The 27245-nt window shown below is 34.4% G+C and overlaps 1 protein-coding gene across 5 annotated transcripts in view; it reads left to right on the top strand.

Moving 5' to 3' along the window:
• Nucleotides 1–27245, top strand: part of LOC149807235 (multiple PDZ domain protein-like) — a 453425-nt gene that overhangs the window by 149764 nt on the left and 276416 nt on the right. For 3 of the 5 annotated variants that reach the window (XM_089963870.1, XM_089963877.1, XM_089963884.1), the window contains exons 15-16: nucleotides 4203–4463; nucleotides 19912–20778. In XM_089963870.1, the coding sequence (XP_089819996.1) occupies nucleotides 4203–4463; nucleotides 19912–20778 (1128 nt within the window). The remainder of the gene's footprint in view (nucleotides 1–4202; nucleotides 4464–19911; nucleotides 20779–27245) is intronic. The other 2 variants (XM_089963890.1, XM_089963895.1) reach the window with 1 other exon arrangement.

Raw genomic sequence — 27245 nt, forward strand, 5'->3', positions numbered from 1 at the left:
TTAATGATTGCTACCAACTTTTGCACCTGTAGAATTTGTGTCTAAAAGTAGGCTCAATTTTTCTATACCTATTATGTCAATGTTGTCCATCTGTCAATTACCAAATTCATTTTCACACAATACACCTCTTAACTCGATAACTCTTGCACAACAGGGTCCACAAACACAGACCGCACTATAAGCGAGGATGAGAGTTATCGCAGGACCTCCAATTTTTTTGAAAAATCTGCTTATAGATTGAAAACGGAGTAGGGAACTGGGATATTTAATGACTGAATCCTTCTTTTACAATCATGTCAATAATAACTGTTAATAACGTGCTTTTTCTAATGAAGTTAGTCATCATTCTGTATAAATAACATTTATTTTCAAAATTTCCAGCATGTACAGCCATCATGTGTATGCGAAAAAATGTGTATTACATCACTGATTTTTGTTTTGTTGATTAGTCCGGTTCTCGGAGTGGTATTAAATAGTATACTAGCAAGTTGTGAGTCAGAGTAGCCAGAAACTAGACTATCTGTTGATATACCACCAAACAAGTTTCCTTTTTTTTAAAAACTACCTATATTTCTTTCATGAGACGATCACCTACATTGAAACTCAATTTTTGTATTGTTCTTTTGTACAATATTGATGTTACGATTTCATTAAAAGTAATAGTGAAACATCTTATCATCCTTGAGGATATCTCTAAATGTCAGTTCAGAAATTCTCAGAAAATCGCTTGACCACAGCGGTCTGTATCCATGAAACCAAACTCGTTATTTTATGAAGTATTTGTTTTGCTTGGTTGCCTTGCTATCTTTGATCACAGTTATGAAAGAATTGGTTAATTTAAGGTAGTTTATGTTACATACACAATAAAGTTTATAACTGTGTTCATTTGATCAACTGAAGTGAGTTCAACCAACATACAGTTGGGGCTACTAGATTTTAAGTATGTAGGATTTGCATGCCTTTTAACTTTTCTTTTATATACCAGTTCCTTTATTTGATTCAAAAGACAATTAACATGATAGGGCCTAATACAAAGGAGGCCAGCTGTTAATTCATTGCAACAACATAACAAATACTTCTACAAGTAAGTTATCAAAACCCAGTTGGCACTTCATTAGGTTCTCAGAGAAATGTTTGCGGACATAGCTGTTATGGTAGATTGACACATTTTATGTTTAAATACACATTGCATTTATGATGACTATGTTTAAGTGAAACTAAAGGATAGAATTATAACACAAAATTCAGTTAATAAAAATTATTTAGTTGGCATTTAAAAATTAATGTACTGCCTACACTAGACATAAGTTACATTTTCATTGATCTTAATTTTCTTGAATATCCTTAATTACAGTGTACAAAAAATGTAGTTTGGAAAGAAAATTTAACCAATTATATGACTTCTTATTAAAAGTTGATAATTTAAAAATGTTAATTAAAGTTTCCAGGTCATATCTACTGTTTTCGACCATAAAATGAGTGATATATCAATGTTTTGGTTACCAGTTTTAAACGCGATTTTTTTCAGGCTCAAGAAATATGGATCAGTTTTGTTTTTTGGTATTTTCTAGTTTTAAAACAATGGGATCCACACCTGACCTCGCATTATAAGCTGGTTCACGAGTTATCAAGGCATGAGTTATTGAGGGAGTGGTGTACTTCTAGTTTTCCACCATCTACAGTCACTAAATATTTTGGATGGCTTGCACTTGGTGTTAGGAAGAAAACATTCAAATTAGGTGTCAAATTTTCAAAGGTCATGGTGACTGAAGGAAGAAAAATAGTTTCTGTTCAATAACTTGAGTTCTCCATCTACAGTTGCTTCACTTTTTGGATGGATTGCACATATGGTAAGGAACAAACCTATTGATTTTGGGGTCAAAAGGCAAAAGATGAAGGTCTCTGTTATTGAAAGAAGAAAATTTTTCCACACAATATCTTGATTTCAACATCAGAGACTGGGACCAAATTTTGCAAATGACTTATACTTCGGATAAGGAAGAACCTTATTTGCATGCATAATGCTGAGAGAAAAAATCCTTGTAGAAGAAGGACTAGTAGATTGAAAAATTTACAAGTCCTGCTAAATCTTTACTAGTCCTTTCCATAAAAGAATATCAGAGATGTAAATATCACAATGGTTCTTCATTCTAAAACACAAATATCTGAAAATATTTACAACAAGTTCACAAGAAAAACAGTTGATTCTTCAGAAAGTAACTGTAAGAAAAGATGAATATCTGGAAAACAAGAATCTCTCATTGGGATTGGTGTGATGTTGTCTGATAAGAATTTCCAGGAATGCAAGATAAGACTATTTCTATATTTAATATTCTTCACCAATAGCAATATTTTCAAATTGGCTTCTATGAGGACATATTGACTGTCATTTTGGCACCATTTTGATTTAGGAGTGACAAGGTATCATAAGAAGCCTGCAGGTGGAAATCACCTGTTGCTGTTACTTTCTGTTTTGGAGATCAAGATTTTCAAGATGGATACCATAGTGGCTATATTTGATATCACATTGGCACCATTTCTATTTAGTACCAGTTAAACATTATAAGACATCTTTTGGTGAGAAAACAATATTGATATGACCAGCCATGTAGAAGAAGTAACGACAACAAAGATTTTCAAGCTGGTCATTGTTGCAGTCATATTAGAAGTCAGATCAGTGCAATATTCTTTTAAGACGAACAGTGCATCATAAGAAGTATTTCAGTGAAAACACGATGATTTATTCCATAGGCTGGTAAAGTGGTCCCGGAACAATAACCCCTGCTCAACACTGCAGACAGGTATTCCAGTCCCACATACCTGTTCTGTTTTGACTATATGTTCTCTGATTGGTCAATGTTGGGTTACCTTAACTCATTCATCCCCAATCCTGCCTGTAGGCGTGATGAGGCTGTACCCTACTTCCGAGCTCTGCAGCATCAAGGTCATTTAAGATACACCAAAAAAGCAGACAGATATAGCTTACAATGATACCAAATAACGTTCTAGTTGCACTATCAAATACAGAGGGAAAAACCTAATTTTTTGGACCCATTTTTTTTTCCACGTAAAATTTGCTCGTGGTTGGAATCAAATTTTTTGTCTGGATTTTTAGACCTTTTGGCCTCAGATCTAAGGCAGACTGGTCCGAACTGCACACAGACAGGTAAACCTTTGCAGAAACTAGGATAAGGTGGGCATTTGGAATAAAGAATGGTCTCCATACGAAACTGATGGGTCCATTAAGCAAAAAAAAAAAAAAAAATGAATCCAACTTTTACCTTTCTGCTCATGTACAAGCAAAATAACCAATGGAAAATGATTTTTCTGATACAACTAGGCATTAGGCTAATGGAAAATCTGTTGAAAGTCAATGTATTCAGAAATAGCCCCAAAATGTCTTTCCTACTCGCATTTCAGGCGAAAATGACAAAAACCTTCAAGGCCAAATGAGTTAAGTGAATGTTTATTTCATAGTATGATTAATTCTGCATACCACTTGGATTCATTTGAACTTTAAGTTACATTTTTGACATGAAAGGAGGATTTTATAAATGTTGCAGTAAAGTTGTGGAAACAGACATTGTAGCGGAGCAGTTGAATTTACATAATTAACTCAGATAAAACTTGGACATCATCTCATCATTCAGATTTTCAAAATTTTGTAGATGGTTTAAATAAATGCTGATTCATTGACAACTTAAACACTGTTAGCCACTGGACAATTCTTATTACGAAAACTGCAAGAAATTTACTAGCCTTGTGCTGGCAGATTACCACTGATTTTGAACACCTGATTGATTTTTTGGCCAAAAGGTAAAAACTCAAATTTAGTGCGATTAAAATAAAACAGTTGGTTTTTTTTGCATTGAAATTTCAGTTACCACCAGAATGGGCTGAAATGGGGTGGGAGTAGGATGTGCCATTAATAGTGGTCTTATGATTTGATTTGCCCCATACCATCTTTTCATACATCCCTCCTTACATCAGTGCAACAACAGGTCCTTCCATCTCTCCTGGGCTAGCTAGCTAGCTAGCCAGGTTATATAAAACCACTTATCCTTTGATGAATGACATTTTAAAGGTGTATTTCTATTCATATGTTAATGAACCACTTAGAGTTGTATTCTGTTTAAAAGATTTTTGCATTTGTTAAAAATCTAATTAATTATCGACAGTGTTTTGATCCCTATTTTTTCCAGGACCCTGCAAACCCCAGTGAAACTGTGATAGTAATTCGTAGCCTGGTGCCAGGGGGAGTTGCCCAGCAAGATGGGCGCCTTGTACCTGGCGACAGGCTCGTCTTTGTTAATGATGTCAATCTGGAGACGGCAACACTGGATGAGGCAGTACAGACCCTTAAAGGAGCCCCAAAAGGGCTGGTCCTGATAGGGGTTGCCAAGCCCTTACCACTAAGTGAGGCATTCCAGGATCGAAGCAACAATAATTCCTTAGAATCTCAGGTATGTACAAGAGACTTTTATCTTATTGCACTATGTGACCAAGAAACTGTTGTGAGCTTAAATGTCAACTTGGCGAGTCACCTGCATGTATTCAGGTGTATATTGATATGATGTATAAAAAATCAGTACTAAATTATATAAGGCAAACTCTTACATTGCCAATTTACTTTCGGTTGACTGAAATAAATCAGTAGTAACTTCAGTAAATACTATTGTTAAGTATGAGATGGTAGAATCATTAAAGACATTGAAAATATCAGTCCATATTCTACTGTTTTGAATTAGCACATAGCTCTTGCAATATTTTATACAGAATATAAGCATATGCATTTGTGTGTACATGGAAAATAAGCACACATTGTCCTTCCAATATTTCATACTGGATATAAGTGCATGCATTTGTTTGTACACCTCTCCATCAATAACTCATGCACAATGGGTCCACAAATATAGACTGCACTATAAGCAAGGCGCAAGTTACCAAGGGACCTATAAAAATTGAGAGAAAAAAATCGCTTTGACATCGAGAAAATTGGGGGGAGGAGCAGCATTAGAGAACTGGATTATTTAATGACTGAATCTTCATTTTACAGTCACGTCAATAATAATTTTTAGTAACACAAAAAATCTGTGTATTATGTCACTGCTTTTTGTTTTCTTGACGAGTCTGGTTCCCCTAGTGGTGTTTAATAGTATCCTGCCAAATTGGGAGTCCACAGAGCAGGTAACTAGACTAGCTGTTAATACACCACCAAACAATTGTCTACATCGAAACTCAATTTTTGTATTGCTCACTTAGTAATAATGAAACTTCTTATCATCCTTGAGGATATTTCTAAGTGCTAGTTCAAGAATGCTCAGAAACTCACTTGCCCACACTGATCCGTACCTGTGAAATCAAGCTCTTTATTTTACAAAGTATTCGTTTCTCTTGGCTGTCTTGTTATCTTTGATCACAGTTATGAAAGAGTCGGTTAATTTCAGGTAGTTTATGTTACATACACAATAACATTTATAAGTGCTTGATTGATCAAATGAAGTAAGTTCACCCGACATACAACCGGGACTGCTAGATTTTATGTTTGTAGGATTTTCCTGCCTTTTAACTTTTCTTTTATTCAACCTCCTTTATTTAATTCAAAAGACTTAATTAATGTGATAATACAAAGGAGGCCAGCTTTTAATTCAGTGCAACAATACAACAAATACTTCCACAAGTCAGTTATCAAAACACGGTCGGCACTTAATAAGGTTCTCAGATAAACACTCGCAGACATAGCTGTTATGGTAGATTGATGCATTTTATGTTTAATTACAAGAGGACACATTGCATTTATGACGTTTACGCTTAAAAGGAACTAAAAGATAGAATTAGAACACAAATTTCAATTGATAACAAAATTATTTAATTTATATTTATTTATTAAAGTAGTGCCTCCACTCGGTGTAAGTAACATTTTCATTGATCAAAATTTCCTTACGTATCATTAATTGTGGTGTACTAGGAATGTTGTTTGGAAAGAAAATGTAAAAATATTGTATGACCTATTTTTAAATTTGATATTTCATAGTGTTGATTAAAACTTCCATATCGTATCTACCGTTTTCAATGATAAAACACATCAAAGTATACATTACCAATTTTTAATGCGATTTTCTTCAAGTTCAACTAATAGGGATCAATTTTTGGGGGTATTTTCTAGTTTAAAAAATGTGATCCACGTCTAACCCGTGTTATAAGTGGATTCATGGGTTATCAGAGTGTGAGTTATCAAGGGAGTGGTTTACATGGAAAATATGCGCACATGGGCCTTCCAATATTTTATACTGGATATAAGTATATTCATGAGTGTAAAAGATAAATGAAATTTAAAACAATTTTTTTTACTTCAAATGATTGTTCAATATTTTATTCAGTGAATTGCATGACAATTAACCTGTTCATCTTGAAATGATTACTGCCTGGTAGGGGTGCAACGATAATGCCTAACACAATATTGCAATATACCTAACCCACATTGCAGTAAGTATTGCAATACAGTAATGCTTAATGATACGGATAAAATAATCACTCTGTTTACTATTTGAAAAATATAACATCTCTAAGTGATGTTACATTGTAAGACCTCAAATGGAGGTAAAATGAACATATAAAGTAACATAAAAATGAAAAAAGTCTTCAAATACCTGAAAGCAGTCAAATTATCTGCAAATAAAAATCTGACTGCCATTTCTAGCCTGTCCCTGTTTTAATTTAAACATCTCATGAGCATTGTTCCACACTCTTAACTCAATTTGTTTTATATTTTTATAGCAAGACACTAAATAAGTCACTGCATATTTTTCTTGAGGAAAATTAACATATTGACAATGTCTGAACTCAATGCAGCCCTCATTGTGGTAACAGTGTCTCCTGCTGTAATAAAGACTCTGAGGGCACAGAGGTGGCAAAGCCTTTTCCTAGCTAGAGAGCGGAAACGTGTAGTGCTGAACTTTCCGCTGTTTCAAAGGATCCTCATCCAACGTTATTAGGGATTCATTCCTGAACAAGTCAACCTCATGCTTCACTCTGTCAAGTCTGGATTCAGTTGGCTTATTCTCCCTGACACATAATGTCACCCTAAATCAATGCAAGCCCAGTCAGAGGAGGGCTCTTACTCTCAGAGAGAAATGGTTCATGTGATTTAATCTCATACGCTGAAAAATTAGAAAAAATTAATTTTTGTTGGCCAAACCATTTCAAGTTTTTCATTCAAATTTTCTTGTGCAAAAGTAGAGCTGTCGTAATAAAATGTCACATTGAATATGGCTTTATTCGTCATTGAAAAGTTTTACAGGTGGGGATGAATATTATGCACATGTTGTATAAATATAAATTTTAAAAAGGAAATCCATTTGGAAGTACAGAACACAAGCAGAGAAACAAAAATGGAAGATTCAGTTTTGATACATCTGGTCTGGGAAAGTAATGGAACTTGAAATGCCCCCTAAGCAGTGCCCTAATTGGAACTATATTTTCAGATGAAGTGGCTGGGCTCAATATTCCCAAAGGACCAACAAATAGAGCAAGAAAGTAACAAAATACAATAACTTATTAACAGGTATCAACAATTTCTGGCAGGGATGGATCTACAGGAAGCTGAGGCTGAAAAGATGTCCCAGGCTCATGTTGACTAGAGATGCTTCCAAAGCTAGTCAGTTGCATGTGTTGAACATTTCCTGTTTAAACATGCTGACTTGATTCGAGGAGCTAATAATGTGCATTCCTGCAGAACCTCCTGGTTCTTCCTATACCTAACAAAATATACCTGGATATAAATGTTTCATTTCGTCAATTCTTGTTGCATTTAACATGACAAATGCAAAATAAATTTTAGTGCCCAGCAGTCACTGTCAACTTATTAAACCATCCATGACAAGGTAATATGTATGGATGTGAAGACTTTTAAACAAAAACTTAATATTCTGTGACATACAAACAGATTGGTGAACATAATTGTGGAGTCATGACTCTTTCTCGCTATTGTTAAATTCACTTGACAAATTAGAGCAATTAATCTGAATTACTTTATGTAAAATTGTACATGTATTACTATTTTGATACTTATTTTCCATTTATGACTTTCACCTTATGTATAGTAAAATCTTTAAATAAATTAATAAGTCAAAGTTATTATGGTTATTTCTAGTATATTTAACTGGTAGACAAATCATCAAAAATAGCCATTTTTATTTGGTGGGCAGTATCAGTCATTTTCCTGGGCAGCTGAGGTAATGGACAAGGGTACATGGAGAACTCACCCCCATGGAGAACTCACCTTGGGAGAAGTTGCCCTATGGAGAAGTTGGCCCAGGGTGGTTAGAGAAGTCACCCCATATGTTTGGAGAAATCACATCTTGACTTATTCACTTACCTAATTGAGAATATTATTCATTGTGATTAACATTTGCACTGAAATTCAAATATATCCCCACTCCTTCTTTTTCCATTGCAAGTGTTTACTTAGGCCCTGTATATGTCAGACTATTATTACCAGTCATTGCAGAATCACTGTTTGCTGTTGTTGATGCTCTTTAGTACTGTCACCATTGTGAGGCATTATATCAGACTTGTTCATCTGAAAGTTACCAAAAATGAAATGGTATAATCATCTGTGGTGTCCAAGATGGTAAGAAATTCATGCAGCATTGTTTGTTACATCATGTATCACATTATTGTATAGTTTCCTAATTTCTCTAATAAGTTTTGTCTCCATCCATCAAAAACAGACCCTTCATTTTAACTGTTTATGTAACTATTTATTTTCAGTGAACACCATTATTTTCAATGGAATTTAATATTTACCTCTTGCAATAAAAGATTACTTTGATTATTAGGTTGAAACACTTTAATATATAAAACTTCAAACAAACATCACATAATACTTACATCTGCTCTATTTTCCAAATAAAATAATTCTTCTCATGATCTGAAGAGCAGAACAAGAAGGGGCGGAGAATACTTTTATTTCGTTAAGTACAGAAGCAGAGTTGATCAAATGGAAAAGTTTATACATTTAATAAGTTATTAAGTTGAAGAGAAAAAACAATAAATAAAGCATTAACCATCTTGTGGCAACATCTCAGAAATAGTATCTGTGATCTTTGGGATGATTTCTCCAGGTGCAGTGGGGCAACTTCTTATGTCAAACACTTGTGTCTTTATACAAAGATGTAGGTGCAGCTATGTCAAACACTTGTGGCTTTATACAAAGATGCAGGTGCAACTATGTCAAACACTTGCATCCTTATACAAAGATGTAGGTGCAACTATGTCAAACACTTGTGTCTTTATACAAAGATGTAGGTGCAACTATGTCAAACACTTATGGCTTTATATAAAGATGTTGGTGCAACTGTGTCAAACACTTGTGGCTTTATATAAAGATGTTGGTGCAACTATGTCAGACACTTGTGTCTTTATACAAAGATGTAGGTGCAACTATGTCAAACACTTGTGTCTTTATACAAAGATGTAGGTGCAACTATGTCAAACACTTGTGTCTTTATACAAAGATGTAGGTGCAACTATGTCAAACACTTGTGTCTTTATGCAAAGATGTAGGTAAAACTATGTCAAATGCTTGTGTCTATACACAAAGATGTAGGTGAAACTATGTCAAACACTTGTGTCTTTATACCAAGATGTAGGTGCAACTATGTCAAACATTGCCATAATTGTCTTTGTGTCACTTTTCACCATGGTCAAATTAGTGCCACTGGATGACCCAGCTACTGATGTTGTCAACCCTGTCATCATGCGGTGTCGAGTTATGTGGGTACTTAAGTTGATCATTCCATCACAGTTACGTACTTCAGTATTGTGCTTGTTGCATATGGTAATACCTCTTCAGTTTACCACTACTCTTCCTTTTCCTTAAACCAAAAAATTCCCACACTGCACTTTTGCTTTTTTGTTGGGAATAATTTAAAAATCCATTTTTTTTAAAAATCTGAAAATTAAAATTGAGGTCTACACCCCAGGCAACTACTTGAAAAATGAGTCATTGTTAATATTTGGAGACAAGAAAAGGAAGTTAACATGATGTAAGCACTTTGATCTGACTGATCATGTATTTCTCATGGAAAACATCATATGCAGCCCCTGTTTGTTTAAATGTTTTGCTCTCTTTTTCCTTTGAAGCTAAAATATCAGTCATAACAGCAGATGTTGCATGCTTTGTTCTATGTACATTCTGTGCATTGAATACAGAAATAATTTATTTTAGAGTAATTGATATATTTGTGAACACTGACTGTAAGTACTGTTCATTTGTGTCATTATGAACATTATATAAATATCTGAGATGAAGTGAAGTTTATAAATTATTATTTATAACATGTAACACATCCCTGGTTCTGACTTGCCACCCTGAATTAAACTTTACCCAAATAATGGTACTGTGCATCTCATTTTACATTCTTTTACAATCTCATGCATCTGGGAAAATAAGAAAATATGGTGGTTCTTGAATTAAATTGGAAAAATTGTACAGTAGAGATTTGTTGTATGAAAGCAAGACCATGAAAAAGTCACGGTACAGGCAACCATATTGTGGTATGTAAACAGCAAACCACAATATACCGGTATATCGTTGTACCCCTACTGTCTAGTTCCTTTAGGCACTCCTGTGTCATACAGTGGGTTATTTGAACAAAAGATAAACAGTTCATTCATTTCCTACATCCAGTGAGATTGGATACAAAATAAAGTGTAAGAATAATTCGTTTGAAATTTGGAGTTCTCATAAAGTACAGGTAGCCAAAATATGAAGTGATATTATTTTCCACTTGTGTATATGTATGGTAGATGGTATCTGATGATGTAGATCTTGGAAAATGGCTATTGAATAAAATTGGGTAGCATATGCAGTTAAAATGGTTTTGTTTTAAGCCATCAGTAGTACACAGTAGCTGACAACACCACAGGTCTTGGCATCTTTTTTGGCAAACATGAATCACCTTGAAAGAACTACAAATGGTAGATTTTTTTTTGTTTAAATATTTGTATCCATTTGCTATTAAATTGTCATCCTCTAAGAAACATAATGATCAAGGGATATTTTGCCATTCCATTTAATTGTTCAAGACTGGGCTATTACTTCTACATACAGGAGCAGTGTAGGTTGTTTAAAATTTCAGTCTGTTGCTAAGGTGACATAAATTGGATGTTGTTAATGTTAGATCTACAGGTCATGGACCAGAAGAGCTTATGCAGTGTCCCTTTAGCTGGCATCCAGTGTCTTTTAGCTCATGTTTGTTATTATTTCTCTTTCTAACACAATGTTCTTTCAGATGGCATCTAGTGTCTTTTAGCTCATGTTTGTTATTGTTACTCTTTCTAACACGGTGGTCTTTCAGCTGACATCCAGTGTCTTTTAGCTCATGTTTGTTATTATTACTCTTTCTAACACAGTGGTCTTTCAGCTGGCATTCAGTGTCTTTTAGCTCATGTTTGTTATTATTTCTCTTTCTAACACAGTGGTTTTTCAGCTGGCATCCAGTGTCTTTTAGCTCATGTTTGTTATTATTTCTCTTTCTAACACAGTGGTCTTTCAGCTGGCATTCAGTGTCTTTTAGCTCATGTTTGTTATTATTTCTCTTTCTAACACAGTGGTTTTTCAGCTGGCATCCAGTGTCTTTTAGCTCATGTTTGTTATTATTTCTCTTTCTAACACAGTGGTCTTTCAGCTGGCATCCATTGTCTTTTAGCTTATGTTTGTTATTATTTCTCTTTCTAACACAGTGGTCTTTCAGCTGGCATCCATTGTCTTTTAGCTTATGTTTGTTATTATTTCTCTTTCTAACACAGTGGTCTTTCAGCTGGCATCCATTGTCTTTTAGCTTATGTTTGTTATTATTTCTCTTTCTAACACAGTGGTCTTTCAGCAGGCATCCAGCATCTTTTAGCTCATGTTTGTTATTATTACTCTTGCTAACCCTGTTTCTGGATAGATTGATGAATATCTTGAATGATACCACTTAAGTTTTTTTTTGTTGTTCTAAATGGGTACATCTTTACATCATTAGAGATAAATTCAGTGATTTTCTATCATTGTTGTCAGGTCCAAGGTCACATACCATGACAAAGAATTTTATACTGCACTTCCAGGTTTTTTGTGAATAAACATGTAAGAAAATTTTCACGTTACCTAACATGGTATGTTGGGGTTTCTCAGGCAGTGCTTTCAATACTCTGGGATAACAAGAATAAAATGAAGAAATGGACTTATCTAGGATTCCTGGAAATTTGTTTGGGTTTGAGTCTCAGGCTCAGCCAATGTTTGCATGTGAGAAAGCTTGTCATTTGTTTCCCCTGGGTCAGTGGTTCTTTACAGGGTTTTCCAGATTTATTCCTCCACCAGTCATACTGGCTGGATGTGTTGACTATCTTATGCTGAGAAACAGAGTGAAACCAAAAACAACAACAACGACAAAACATTATAAAAATTCAATTAAAAAAAATTTGATCTCTGCATGTGAATGAAATGCCCATGTTTTTGTGGTATATTCTATATCTTGTGTATGAAAATATTTTTGGCGTTGTTTCCATTCTTTTTTCTTAATACTCTAAGTTAAGAAAATGGAAGGGGGTATAGCATTATATTTGTCTATCCATATGTATATATATTCACTGTGTACTGAATCTTGTTAAGTAATACCCATGCTGAAATGCCAAGATTGCATAAAAGGGAGTAGGTCTTTACAGGGTTTTAGGGGTTCTCACTTATAAGTTGGATCCAAGTGCAGACTGAAAATAGATCCAGATCTGCCATCACATAATATGCCAGTCTGTCTGGGTCTGTTCAGAATAATAGGAATATTAGAACAGTCAGCATAGAACATGATCTGTCAGTGCAATGGCAGATCAAGGTCTGTGTTTCCTGCAGCTTGACCTGATTTGTTTCACTTGTTTTGCTTCCACTTGCTGCAAGTGCAATGAACAGGAATAATAGGAAATTTGAACATCAAATACACCCCAAAGTACCTATATTCATGCTGATCAATCAGTAAGAACCTTTAATTATGGCGATCAATCCCAAAGTACCTTTATTCACGCAAATAAATCCCAAAGTAACTTTATTCATGCTGATCAATCACCAAGTACCTTTATTCATGCTGATCAATCCCAAAGTACCTTTATTCATGCTGATCAGTCCCCATGTACCTTTATTCATGCGGATCAATCCCTAAGTAACTTTATTCATGCTAACAAATCCCTAAGTACCTTTATTCATGCTGATCAATCCCTAAGTACCTTTATTCATGCTGATCAATCCCCAAGTACCTTTATTTATGCTGATCAATCCCAAAGTACCTTTATTCATGCTGATCAATCCCTAAGTAACTTTATTCATGCTGATCAATCCCTAAGTACCTTTATTCATGCTGATCAATCCCTAAGTAACTTTATTCATGCTAACAAATCCCTATGTAACTTTATTCATGCTTACAAATCCCTAAGTACCTTTATTCATGCGATCAATCCCTAAGTAACTTTATTCATGCTAACAAATCCCTAAGTAACTTTATTCATGCTGATCAATCCCCAAGTACCTTTATTTATGCTGATCAATCCCAAGTACCTTTATTCATGCTGATCAATCCCTAAGTAACTTTATTCATGCTGATCAATCCCAAAGTACCTTTATTGATGCCGATCAATCCCTAAGTAACTTTATTCATGCTGATAAATCCCAAAGCAACTTTATTCATGTTGATCAATCCCCAAGTACCTTTATTCATGCTGATCAATCCCAAAGTACATTTATTCATGCGGATCAATTCCCAAGTACCTTTATTCATGCTGATCAATCCCCATGTACCTTTATTCATGCGGATCAATCCCTAAGTAACTTTATTCATGCTAACAAATCCCAAAGTAACTTTATTCATGCTAATAAATCCCTAAGTAACTTTATTCATGCTGATCAATCCCCAAGTACCTTTATTCATGCTGATCAATCCCAAAGTACATTTATTTATGCTGATCAATCCCAAAGTACCTTTATTCATGCTGATCAATCCCTAAGTAACTTTATTCATGCTGATCAATCCCAAAGTACCTTTATTCATGCTGATCAATCCCCAAGTACCTTTATTCATGCTGATCAGTCCCCAAGTACCTTTATTTATGCTGATCAATCCCTTAGTAACTTTAGTCATGCTAATAAATCCCTAAGTAACTTTATTCATGCTGATAAATCCCAAAGCAACTTTATTCATGTTGATCAATCCCCAAGTACCTTTATTCATGCTGATCAATCCCAAAGTACATTTATTCATGCGGATCAATTCCCAAGTACCTTTATTCATGCTGATCAATCCCCATGTACCTTTATTCATGCGGATCAATCCCTAAGTAACTTTATTCATGCTAACAAATCCCTAAGTAACTTTATTCATGCTAACAAATCCCTAAGTAACTTTATTCATGCTTACAAATCCCTAAGTACCTTTATTCATGCGATCAATCCCTAAGTAACTTTATTCATGCTAACAAATCCCTAAGTAACTTTATTCATGCTGATCAATCTCCAAGTAACTTTATTCATGCTGATCAATCCCCAAGTACCTTTATTTATGCTGATCAATCCCCAGTACCTTTATTCATGCTGATCAATCCCTAAGTAACTTTATTCATGCTGATCAATCCCAAAGTACCTTTACTGACGCCGATCAATCCCTAAGTAACTTTATTCATGCTAACAAATCCCAAAGTAACTTTATTCATGTTGATCAATCCCTAAGTAACTTTATTCATGCTAACAAATCCCAAAGTAACTTTATTCATACTAATAAATCCCTAAGTAACTTTATTCATGCTGATCAATCCCCAAGAACCTTTATTCATGCTGATCAATCCCAAAGTACATTTATTTATGCTGATCAATCCCAAAGTACCTTTATTCATGCTGATCAATCCCTAAGTAACTTTATTCATGCTGATCAATCCCAAAGTACCTTTATTCATGCTGATCAATCCCAAAGTACCTTTATTTATTCTGATCAATCCCTAAGTAACTTTATTCATGCTAATAAATCCCTAAGTAACTTTATTCATGCTGATAAATCCCAAAGCAACTTTATTCATGCTGATCAATCCCCAAGTACCTTTATTCATGCTGATCAATCCCAAAGTACATTTATTCATGCGGATCAATCCCCAAGTACCTTTATTCATGCTGATTAATCCCCATGTACCTTTATTCATGCGGATCAATCCCTAAGTAACTTTATTCATGCTAACAAATCCCTAAGTAACTTTATTCATGCTGATTAATCCCCAAGTACCTTTATTCATGCTGATCAATCCCCAAGTACCTTTATTTATGCTGATCAATCCCAAAGTACCTTTATTCATGCTGATCAATCCCTAAGTAACTTTATTCATGCTGATCAATCCCCATGTACCTTTATTCATGCGGATCAATCCCTAAGTAACTTTATTCATGCTAACAAATCCCTAAGTAACTTTATTCATGCTAACAAATCCCTAAGTAACTTTATTCATGCTAACAAATCCTTAAGTAACTTTATTCATGCTGATCAATCCCCAAGTACCTTTATTCATGCCGATCAATCCCCAAGTACCTTTATTCATGCTGATCAATCCCTAAGTAACTTTATTCATGCTGATCAATCCTTAAGTACCTTTATTCATGCTGATCAATCCCTAAGTAACTTTATTCATGCTAACAAATCCCTAAGTAACTTTATTCATGCTAACAAATCCCTAAGTACCTTTATTCATGCGGATCAATCCCTGAGTAACTTTATTCATGCAAACAAATCCCTAAGTAACTTTATTCATGCTAATAAATACCTAAGTAACTTTATTCATGTTGATCAATCCCAAAGTACCTTTATTCATGCTGATCAATCCCCAAGTAACTTTAATCATGCTAATAAAGCCCCAAGGTACCTTTATTTATGCTGATCAATCCGTAAGTACCTTTATTCATGCTGATCAATCCCTAAGTAACTTTATTCATGCTGATCAATCCCTAAGTAACTTTATTTATGCTAACAAATCCCAAAGTAACTTTATTCATGCTGATCAATCCCCAAGTACTTTATTTATGCTGATCAATCCCAAAGTACCTTTATTCATGCTGATCAATCCCTAAGTAACTTTATTAATGCTAACAAATCCCAAAGTACATTTATTCATGCTGATCAATCCCCAAGTACCTTTATTTATGCTGATCAATCCCAAAGTAAATTTATTCATGCTAATAAATCCCGAAGTAACTTTATTCATGCTGATCAATCGCAAAGTAACTTTATTCATGCTGATCAATCCCCAAGTACCTTTATTTATGCTGATCAATTCCAAAGTACCTTTATTCATGCTAATAAATCCCAAAGTAACTTTATTCATGCTGATCAATCCCCAAGTACCTTTATTTATGCTGATCAATCCCAAACTAACTTTATTCATGCTAATAAATCCCAAAGTAACTTTATTGATGCTGATCAATCCCTAAGTAACTTTATTCATGCTGATCAATCCCCAAGTACCTTTATTCATGCTGATCAATCCCTAAGTAACTTTATTCATGCTGATCAATCCCAGAGTACCTTTATTCATGCTGATCAATCCCCAAACACCTTTATTGATGCTGATCAATCCCTAAGTAACTTTATTCATGCTAATCAATCCCAAGTACCTTTATTCATGCTGATCAATCCCTGAGTACCATTATTCATGCTGATAAATCCCTAAGTACCATTATTCATGCTGTTTGACCCCAAGGTACCTTTATTCATGCTGATCAATCCCCAAGTACCTTTATTCATGCTGATCAATCCCCAAGTACCTTTATTCAAGCTGGTCAATCCCTAAGTAACTTTATTCATGCTAATCAATCCCAAAGTACCTTTATTCATGCTAATCAGTCCCAAAGTACCATTATTCATGCTGATCAATCCCCAAGTACCTTTATCCATGCTGATCAATCCCTAAGTAACTTTATTCATGCTAATCAATCCCAAAGTACCTTTATTCATGCTAATCAATCCCAAAGTAACTTTATTCATGCTGATCAATCCCCAAGTACCTTTATTCATGCTGATCAATCCCTAAGTAACTTTATTCATGCTAATCAATCCCAAAGTACCTTTATTCATGCTGATCAATCCCAAAGTACCTTTATTCATGCTGATCAGTCCCTAAGTAACTTTATTCACGCTGATCAATCCCTGAGTACCATTATTCATGCTGATAAATACTTAAGTACCATTGTTCATGCTGTTTGACCCCAGATGACCTCTATTAATGCTGATCAACCCGAAGATACTTTATGGTGGTCAACCCAAAGTGCCTTTGTTCATGCTGATCAACCCTTAGGTACCTATATTCATTTTAATCATGCCCGGAGTATCTTTATTCATGCCAATCAACCCTTAGGTACCTATATTCATGCTGTTTAACCCTAGAGTATCTTTATTCATGCCAATCAACCTTAGGTACCTATATTCATGCCAATCAATCCCTATCTTTCTGTATTTCAATCTTCCTTAATTATAATCTTTTCACATCATTGTATTATTTGCATACTGGTACTTTGTGCTTCTGTTTCCAACATGATAAATGTGTGCTATCCATCTTTCACTTTTATTATTGTACCTTATGTTCTTAACTATCAGTGCTCAAAAAGGTTTATGGTGTGATGCCTGGGGCACCTCCAGTTCTAGATCAGAAAAAATATGCTAGATCCAGCTTGTTGATATAATTTGCATCTCAAAACATGGGTTTTTTAACTTTCAAAATGATACAAGTAATTTTAATTTTTAATTAACTGATTAATATTTAGCCACTGCTGGGTCACCTGCTTGCAGATCTTTCACCCATTAGAATATTTGCCTGCAGACGTAAAGCCTTAATGTTGTGTGCCAAGCAAAGCAACTAAAGTAACTAATGAAGAGGAGACTGTTTCTGCTCACCATATTACCTATCATTAGCGCTCATTTGTCTTTCATGAATAACCAGGTGCTCGGGTACATAACAGTTTAGTGGATGTGTACCATTTACTGTGTAACAATTAAGCTGACCAGTGGGATTGGTGATTGGTGATTCTCACATAGATATGTAAAAGTTACTGTGTGACAATTAAGATATATATAGTGCTAAACTGTTGTCAACCATTCACTGAAACAGAACCAATGCAATTGTCAATATGGAGGGATTTGCTGTTACGTTCAAGCATACTCCTCCCTGTTTTTACTCTTCAGTAGTACATTCTTTTAAGTAAGCTAAATTGTTATAGATTTCATTACCATACAAACAGTTGGTTTAGTTCATATTTACATGATAGGAATCAACTAGTCTCTAATGGAAATATCCACTCTACCCCCGTTATATAAGGCATAGTGTTCCACAAGGGTCTGTACTGGGTCCCCTTCTCTTTCTTCTATTTATCAATGACCTCCCACTCAGTACTCATGATACAAAGACTGACATGGCTGCTGATGATGATACAGTTTCATCAACAGGTTGCAATGTCTATACCCTGGAATGCAAATTAAGTTCAGACCTTACATCATTTTATGAGTGGTCCAACAAAATAAGACGGTAATATGTGAAACTGAGACAAACATGCATGCTTATATGAACATCTACAAAACTTGCAAAGTTAACAAAGAAAGATATATCACTATACATTAATAATAAGGAAGTTGAAAATGTAACCAATAGAAGCTGTTAGGAGTAATTTTTTATTGAAGTATGTGGTAAAAACAAGTAGACAATGTATTTTGGTCACTCACATGTAAAATTTAATTGCTTCCCTGACAAAGGACTCCAGAATTCTTTACTAAAATGCTTATATGCTTCCAACAATTGACTATTGTTCAACCATATGTGGAAATTGTACTAATCCCCCAGCTAGACAGAATTCACAAGCAAAAATTATGCATCATCATTAGACATGTTCACAAAATTAAAATGGTTAAAAATAGATGAGAGGATAAATTCTCTGAAAGCAAATTTTGGTTTTTAAATGTATCAAAGGAGATGTTCCTGACTACATGACCAAGTTATTTCTACAATTTGTCTTCTTGTAATCTAAGATCATGTTTTAACAACAATTTATAAGTACCACAACCTTGCCTTGAAGAGTTCAAAGGAGGTCTACAGTTTTTAGGGGCAAAAATATGAACTCACTTTCTTCTCACATTCAATCTGCTGATTCAGTTAAATCCTTTAAAAATGTACTTGCAGTATCTCAAATGTAAATATTAACAACAAACTTGAAAATACAAGTTCTAGATTTAGTATAGTGTTACACTTCAAATTACCACATACTTGTTATGCATCTTTTATTTTACCATATTTATAAAAGTATGTACAATTGTCATGTATATATAAATTCAGCTTATGAACATCTCTCTACTTTGGTACATAACGTTTTATGAAAAAGTATGATACGTATATAAACTTTACTGCATGCCACATTTTTTTGTAGAATAGCCTAAAGTTGTATCTAAGCAGAACTGATCATTAACTGCTATGTATACATAAAGATGATGCTGGAAGTCATTTTCAAAACATAGTTATTGGAGAGATGAAAGAAATTATATATGCAGTTAAACCCTCCTAATTTCATAATGTATTTTATATATGTATTTGCAATTGTTACACTCTTTAAATAAAGACATTTATTATTATTATTATTATTAGTATTATTATTATTATTATTATTATTATTGTTATTATCATTATTAGTATTATTATTACTGTATTTGCCTGGATCAGTTTTAGGGGTTTCAATGCTTGCCCTGGATCTGTGTCAGCAATATATTTTGAGCACTGACTATGCATCATACTTTCTTTTTGTGTTCTACTATTTTTGTCCTTGCTTGTTTCCTTTAATTTGCAAACCCCTTTTTGTTTTTTGCTTCACAGATTGCTGCCTTCAACTCATTTTCTCCCCAAATTGCTGCCCCACCTCCTCTGCATGAGCATGCCGTTACAAGCCATTCTTATATTAATGCTGAATCAACTCCAATTCTGGCAAGCTTGACACGTAAGGAATCCATGTCATCTGCCAGCACAACAAGCGATGATCTGGATCGGCCTTTGAGTAAAAAGTCAAGTCTAGAAAGGAGAGATAGCTTTTATGAAAGTGATGAGGAAGATCTTTCGTACAAACCAAGTCCTTTTAAATCTCCATCATCTACATCATCTTCATCACCCAAGTCATCTCCACCTGTAAAGAAGCCTGTGAAACCTAAAAGGCCAAAAGCCACCCCACGCAAGCAAGACTCTCAGGTTTCAGTTACCAGTTATGAGAATGAAGAGATCATTCAAACTTTCCTTGCTCAAGAGCAGCATGAAAAACTTTTGGCAGCAGCTCGTAGCTTAGAGATGGATCATAAGTTCACAGAAGCCAAAAAGCAGTATGAAGGTGAGGTAAACACTGATCAGAAAGAGGAGGCAGCCATAGTGTCAGTCCAAGTTGGTGTATCTCAGCAGGAGAACTCTATTTTGAATCAGACCACAATGAAAGAACCAGATACTGATACTAAACAGCACCAATCAGAATTGTCTGAAATAATAGACTATGAGAATAACACTCTCGGCCCTCTCCCCTCTTATGAAGAAGCAGTATTAGGAGACACAGAGATATCTGAACCAGAGTTTTTTGATCTTGATGAACTTGAAGATGCTCCCCCTGTGCCTGTGAGGGAGGACTCAAACCAGCTGCCCCTTCAGGGCAGCTTCCAGGAGGATTTATACAGCCCCAAACTCCCTAATGTCTCATCAGAAGAGGTAAAAGCTTATAAATTATTTCCATTTCTGACATTTTCAGTGCTGGGACCTGGTCAAATGTAATCTGCAGTGTATAATTTGAGAACATAAAAAGTATGGTACTAACCTATTTTTGACAGCTGTACACATTATTATGTTATTTAGATGCTTTCATACAAAAGTTCTTTTAAAGCTTCTTTCACGATGCTACTTTTGCAACTCTTAAAGAAAAATTACAGAAATTAAATGGTGTAATTAGCCATTTATGCTAAACATTTACAAGGCGTCTTACATAAATACAATGGAACACACAAGTATTACTGAAGGTTCTAATATCTCTTTCTTAGCCTCACATTAAGATTAGATATTAGATATTAGAATATTGAACATATTAATCATAATTAGATAGTAAAGATGAAAGGTAGCTGCAGCACCTCTAATTTCTGGCTACAAAATAAAATCAACACAATAGCAGTTCATTTCTGTGTATTTTAAATTTAGTTCAGGTACTCAATTATTACTGCTACCACATCATTAAAGACTACACATTTCTTGCCATATATGGCCCAGCTACCAAATCATTACTTGGATGCAGGTTTGAATCCTGGCCGAGTCATATAAAAGATATAATAATGGTACTAGCAGCTGTCTTGCTAGTCGCTTGGCATTAAGAGGTTAGTGTTAGGAATGGTCATCTTGGTGTTGGGAGAATGCTACTGGGTGGGACATGATGTCACATGTCTGTGACATGATGTCCAAGGGTCATACATTACTATACACTGCCACACTGTGCAGGCAGTATAGCAATATGACTGAATTTTTTTTTTTTAAAGCTGTGTTAAAATCCAAATCACACACACACCAAAAAATTAAGGACTATACATTTGTTACCATAATTGACTAGCTACCAAATCATTAAGGACTAAACATATGTTTTACCATGACCCAGCTGGCAAAATCATTAAGGAATATGCATTTGTTACCATGACCCAGCTGGCAAAATCATTAAGGAATATGCATTTGTTTTACCATGACCTATCTACCAAATCATTAAGGACTATGCATGTGTTACCATGTACGACCCAGCTGCAATTAGAATAGACCTAGATTAATTATTTTCTACCTGGTTCACTTAATATTACAAACAGAGCAAAGTGCCTAGATCCTGGTCTCCTGGCAATTATGTGATGGCAGATAACCTCAGTCTACAGTTTTCAGTTAGGGGACTTTTGGTATAGTTCAGTAGACATTATGAAACTGATGGTACATTTCAGTATACATTATGATACTAATGGTACAGTTCAGTAGACATTATGGTACTCATGGTATTGTTCAGTATACATTATGGTTCTAATGGTATAATTCATTATACATTATGTTACTCATAGTATAGTTCAGTATACATTATCATACTCATGGTATAGTTCAGTAGACATTATATAATTCACTATTATGATACTCATGGTATAGTTCATTAGACATGATATGATTCAATAGACATGGAACTCATGTCATAGTTCAGTATACATTATGGTACTAATGGTATAATTCAGTAGACATTATGGTACTAATGGTATTGTTCAGTAGACGTTATGGTACTCATGGTATACTTCAGCAGACCAAATGGTACTCATAGTTCAGTAGACATTATAGTACTCATGGTATAGTTCAGTAGACATTATGGTACTCATGATATAGTTCAGTAAACATGGTACTCATGGTATAGTTCAGTAGACATGGTACTCTTGGTATAGTCCAGTAGACATGGAACTCATGGTATAGTTCAGGAGACATTATGGTACTCATGGTATAGTTCAGTAGACATTATGATACTCATAGTATAGTTCAGTAGACATGATATAATTCAGTACACATGGAATTCATGGCATAGTTCATTTGACATTATTATACTCATGGTATAGTTCAGTAGACATATAATTCAGTATACATTATGGTACTCATGGTATAGTTCAGTAGAAATTATGATACTCATGGTATAGTTCAGTAGACATGGAACTCATGGTATAGTGCAGTATATATTATGGGACTAATGGTGTAATTCAGTAGACAATATGGTACTCATGGTATAGTTCATATACATTATGGTACTCATGGTATAGTTCAGTAGACATTATGGTACTCATGGTATAGTTCAAACATTATGGAACTCATGGTACAGTTCAGTAGCCATGGTACTCATGATACAGTTCAGTAAACATTGTGGAACTCATATTATAGTTCAGTAGACATTATGGTACTCATGGTATAGTTCATTATACATTATGATACTCATGGTATAGTTCAGTAGACATTATAGTACTCATGGTATAGTTCAGTATACATTATTGTACTCATGGTATAGTTCAGTAGACATGATACTCATGGTATAGTTCAGTAGACATTGTTATACTCATGGTACAGTTCTCTAGACATGATACTCATGGTATAGTTCAGTAGACATATAATTCAGTCAAGATGGAACTCATGGCATAGTTCAGTAGACATGATACTCAGGGTATAGTTCAGTAGACATTTTGGTATTCATGGTGCAGAACAGTATACATTATTGTACTCACGGTATAGTTCAGTAGACATTATGATACTCATGGTATAGTTAAGTAGACATTATGATACTCATGGTACAGTTCTGTAGACATGATGCTCATGGTATAGTTCAGTAGACATTATATAATTCAGTAGACATGGAACTCATGGCATAGTTCAGTAGACATGGAACTCATGGCATAGTTCAGTAGACATGGAACTCATGGCATAGTTCAGTAGACATGGAACTCATGGCATAGTTCAGTAGACATGGAACTTATGGTATAGTTCAGTAGACATGGAACTCATGGCATAGTTCAGTAGACATGGAACTCATGGCATAGTTCAGTAGACATGGAACTTATGGTATAGTTCAGTAGACATGGAACTCATGGCATAGTTCAGTAGACATGGAACTCATGGTATAGTTCAGTAGACATGGAACTCATGGTATAGTTCAGTAGACATTATGGGACTAATGGTATAATTCAGTATACGATATGGTACTCATGGTATAGTTCATACACATTATGGTACTCATGGTATAGTTCAGTAGACATGGTACTCATGGTACAGTTCAGTAGACATATTGGTACTCATGGTATATTTCAGTATACATTATGGAACTCATAGTTCAGTAGACATTATGGTACTCATTTTATAGTTTAGTAGACATTATGGAACTCGGTATACTTCAGTAGACATATAATTCAGTAGACATGGAACTTATGGCATAGTTCAGTAGACATTATGCAACTCCTGGTGTAGTTCAGCAGACATGGTACTCAGTCTATAGTTCAGTAGATATGGTGCTCATGGTATAGTTCAATAGACATGGAATTTTTGGTATCGTTCAAAACAGACGGTCTTATATATATAGTCTTTTTTTTAGTTCAGTACATTGTACTGTTGAGCTGTGAAAATTGAACAACACAAAGAAGAGATCTTTGCTGGTTCATAAAACTACATATTACTGAAACAGATCTATATCAATCGGTTTATTGCATAATTTAATGCAAAAGTTTGACATTCAACTTTACAAATGGCCATTTCATTTGTATAACACCATAAAAATACATTATGACAGTGTCATCAATTATCACAATTACTTTATGTCTTCTCAGCCAATGGTAAAGCTTCTGCAGAAATCATGCAATAATAAACTTTATATAGAAATGCGAGGTTGTAAATTCAGTCCTTCACTTATTTAACCTATTTTAGTCCTGTCTGCTCTAATGATATAGTGTTTAAGAAAAGAAAGTAGTATTCATCATGTTACATGTAAGTTGGGCATACAGTCTCTGCCTTCAGTATCCATTTTCTTTATGCCATTTGACAGTTATAAAGACTATACATTTCATTTTATTGTCCCGTTATTCATCACTATCCCAATGATTCACAAGAGACATCAGAATATTGTTACAGACCTCTGATGAGCTTTGTTGTACACAGACTCTCCCTAAATAAATTTACTGAACTGTTAGTCTTCAATTTTTATCAAGCCATGTGTAACAAGTATTTAGACTGGCTACAATCACAACTTTACAGTCTCAGAATTTCACATTTTTACAATGCCTTTTGTAACAAGCATTTAGATTGGTTAAAATCATATATTTACAGTCCCAGAATTTCACATTTTTACCATGTCTTTTGTAACAAGCATTTATATTGGTTAAAATCTTATCTTATGAGGATGATGTGTTGAAACTATTAGTTCATGATATCAGAAAGTAACTTCATAATGTATTCATGCACCTTCTTGTGTCTCCTTTAACTATTTTGCAAAGAATGGTGAAAATTTTGTTGTTTTTGTCACTTTCTGTAATTATAAGATTTGAACTTTATATTTTATTGGATTCAGAAAGTCAAGAAGCTTCAAAATTAATTACACTCTATACAGGAATGGCCTTTGCTTCATTACAGCTGTTCATTAATTACACACTATACATGAATGGCCCTTGCTTTGTTACAGCTGTTCATTTAACGTGTAATTGTTTCTCAAGGTCATATAACTTAATGAATCCTGTGAAATATGACATTCATTTCATTAGTCTTACTGATCTATCTTGGTAGTTCTCATACTTTTTGCCCACTCTTGTTCCATTTCCATGTGTTCTATGTATGGCTAAAATATCACATGCAGCAAGCCCATGGCAACACGTTTAAGAACTTATGAGCTACCTGCATATTTTTTATTCATCATTATTTTTATAATTTAGAGAGAATTGAAACATTGTCAATTATTTTAATAATTAAAAATAATTTGTAAGAGGAAGATAATAGATTTTAGTGCAATCTAAAATGGATTCCATCACCAGGCATCTGAGTTTTCAAACCGTCAGTTCACAAAACTAATGACTTGTGTTATAAATAACTCATCTAGCATCAGTATACACAGTACGCAGTAACAAAGTACACAGCCTGGGGGTGAATTCATAAGGAAAAAGGAAATTGTCTGACTTGTAGGAAATTTTTATTGGATTGTTATCTTTTAAAATATACCGGTAGCTGGATGAAGTTGAAAAGTCTGTCAGTAAAAACACATTTTTCTGAAACAAGTCTCAGTGAAAATATAATTTTCTTGTAATTTAATAAAACAACGAGGTCCATGTGTTTTACATACATTTTATCTTGCATGTTGATGCATGGTATGTTCACATTCAGACTGCACTGAAACTTATAATTTAAAATATTTCCCATATTATCCTATATTGTTTGTAATCTGATTTTGTTAAGAGGCTTTTGTGTCAAGCATGTAGATTGGTTAAGATCGCATCATGTGAAAACTAGAATTTATCAGTTGACAACACTAGAAATGAGCTGTTTTCTCTGCAGGTTTCTATATTAGTTAGACAAATGCATGGCAGTACATGTACATATTTATAAACAAAGCCTTAAAGATTGGAGATGACAAAAATGAATCTAATAAAGGGTAATTCATTTTCAGAAAATGGGCAAAATAAGTTAATGTTAACTGTAATGATTCTGTCTTATACCACTAAGTTCTGGTGAAAGTTTATGTAGACCTTTGGTTTCAAGATCATCAGAAGAAAGTATACATGAAAATGTGTAAACCCTTTTAGATTTCCTTGCTGACATATTGACTTGTGTATTCATGCATCCCATGTGCTTTGAAATTATTTGTAAACAACAGTTAAAATACAGTTTTGACATTTATTTCATGAAATTGTTTATTCTCCTCATGAATATAAGAATTGAACTCTGTGTATTTTTATTTTCAAGCTTCATGACTTTAAGAAATATTGTAAAATATAAAAGTCAGTTTTTAAATGACACTGAGAAGTATACACCCAGATCTGCTGTATGGTTCCAAGTGATCAGAATTGACCGAAATTTGTCTACAATGTTAAAATCTACCCATGGTTCCAATGATCAGTACTGGCCCTAATCTGTCAACAATGTTCATTCTATCCATGGGTCCAGTTGATCAGAACTGACTCAAATCTGTCTACAATTTTCATTCTGCCTATGGTTCCAAGTGATCAGAACTGACCCAAATCTGTCTACAATGTAAATTCTACATATGGTTCCAAGTGCTAATTTTACCCATGGTTTCAGATGATCAGAACTGACCCAAATGTGTCTACAGTGTCCATTCTACCTATGATTTCAAGTGATCAGACCTGGCCCAAATCTCTTTACAATGTCCATTCTACCTATGGTTCCAAGTGCTAATTTTACCCATGGTTTCACGTGATCAGAATTGACTCAAGTCTCTCTGTATTATGCCATAGCAGGTTAGATTCTGCAGCAACAACACTTGGCTACAGTTATACATGTGTGAATATGGTACTAGTGTATTATTTAAATCAAGATGAAGGATATTCTCTATTGATCCTGATATGTCATTTCATTTGGCATTTTGCTATGTCTTTAATCCTTGTTAATTCTTATTAATTTTGCAAACATCTCAGTTCAACTTA

The sequence above is a fragment of the Sinohyriopsis cumingii genome, chromosome 1 (assembly GCF_028554795.1).
Source record: "Sinohyriopsis cumingii isolate HCF-2022 chromosome 1, ASM2855479v2, whole genome shotgun sequence".
NCBI lineage: Eukaryota > Metazoa > Mollusca > Bivalvia > Unionida > Unionidae > Sinohyriopsis > Sinohyriopsis cumingii.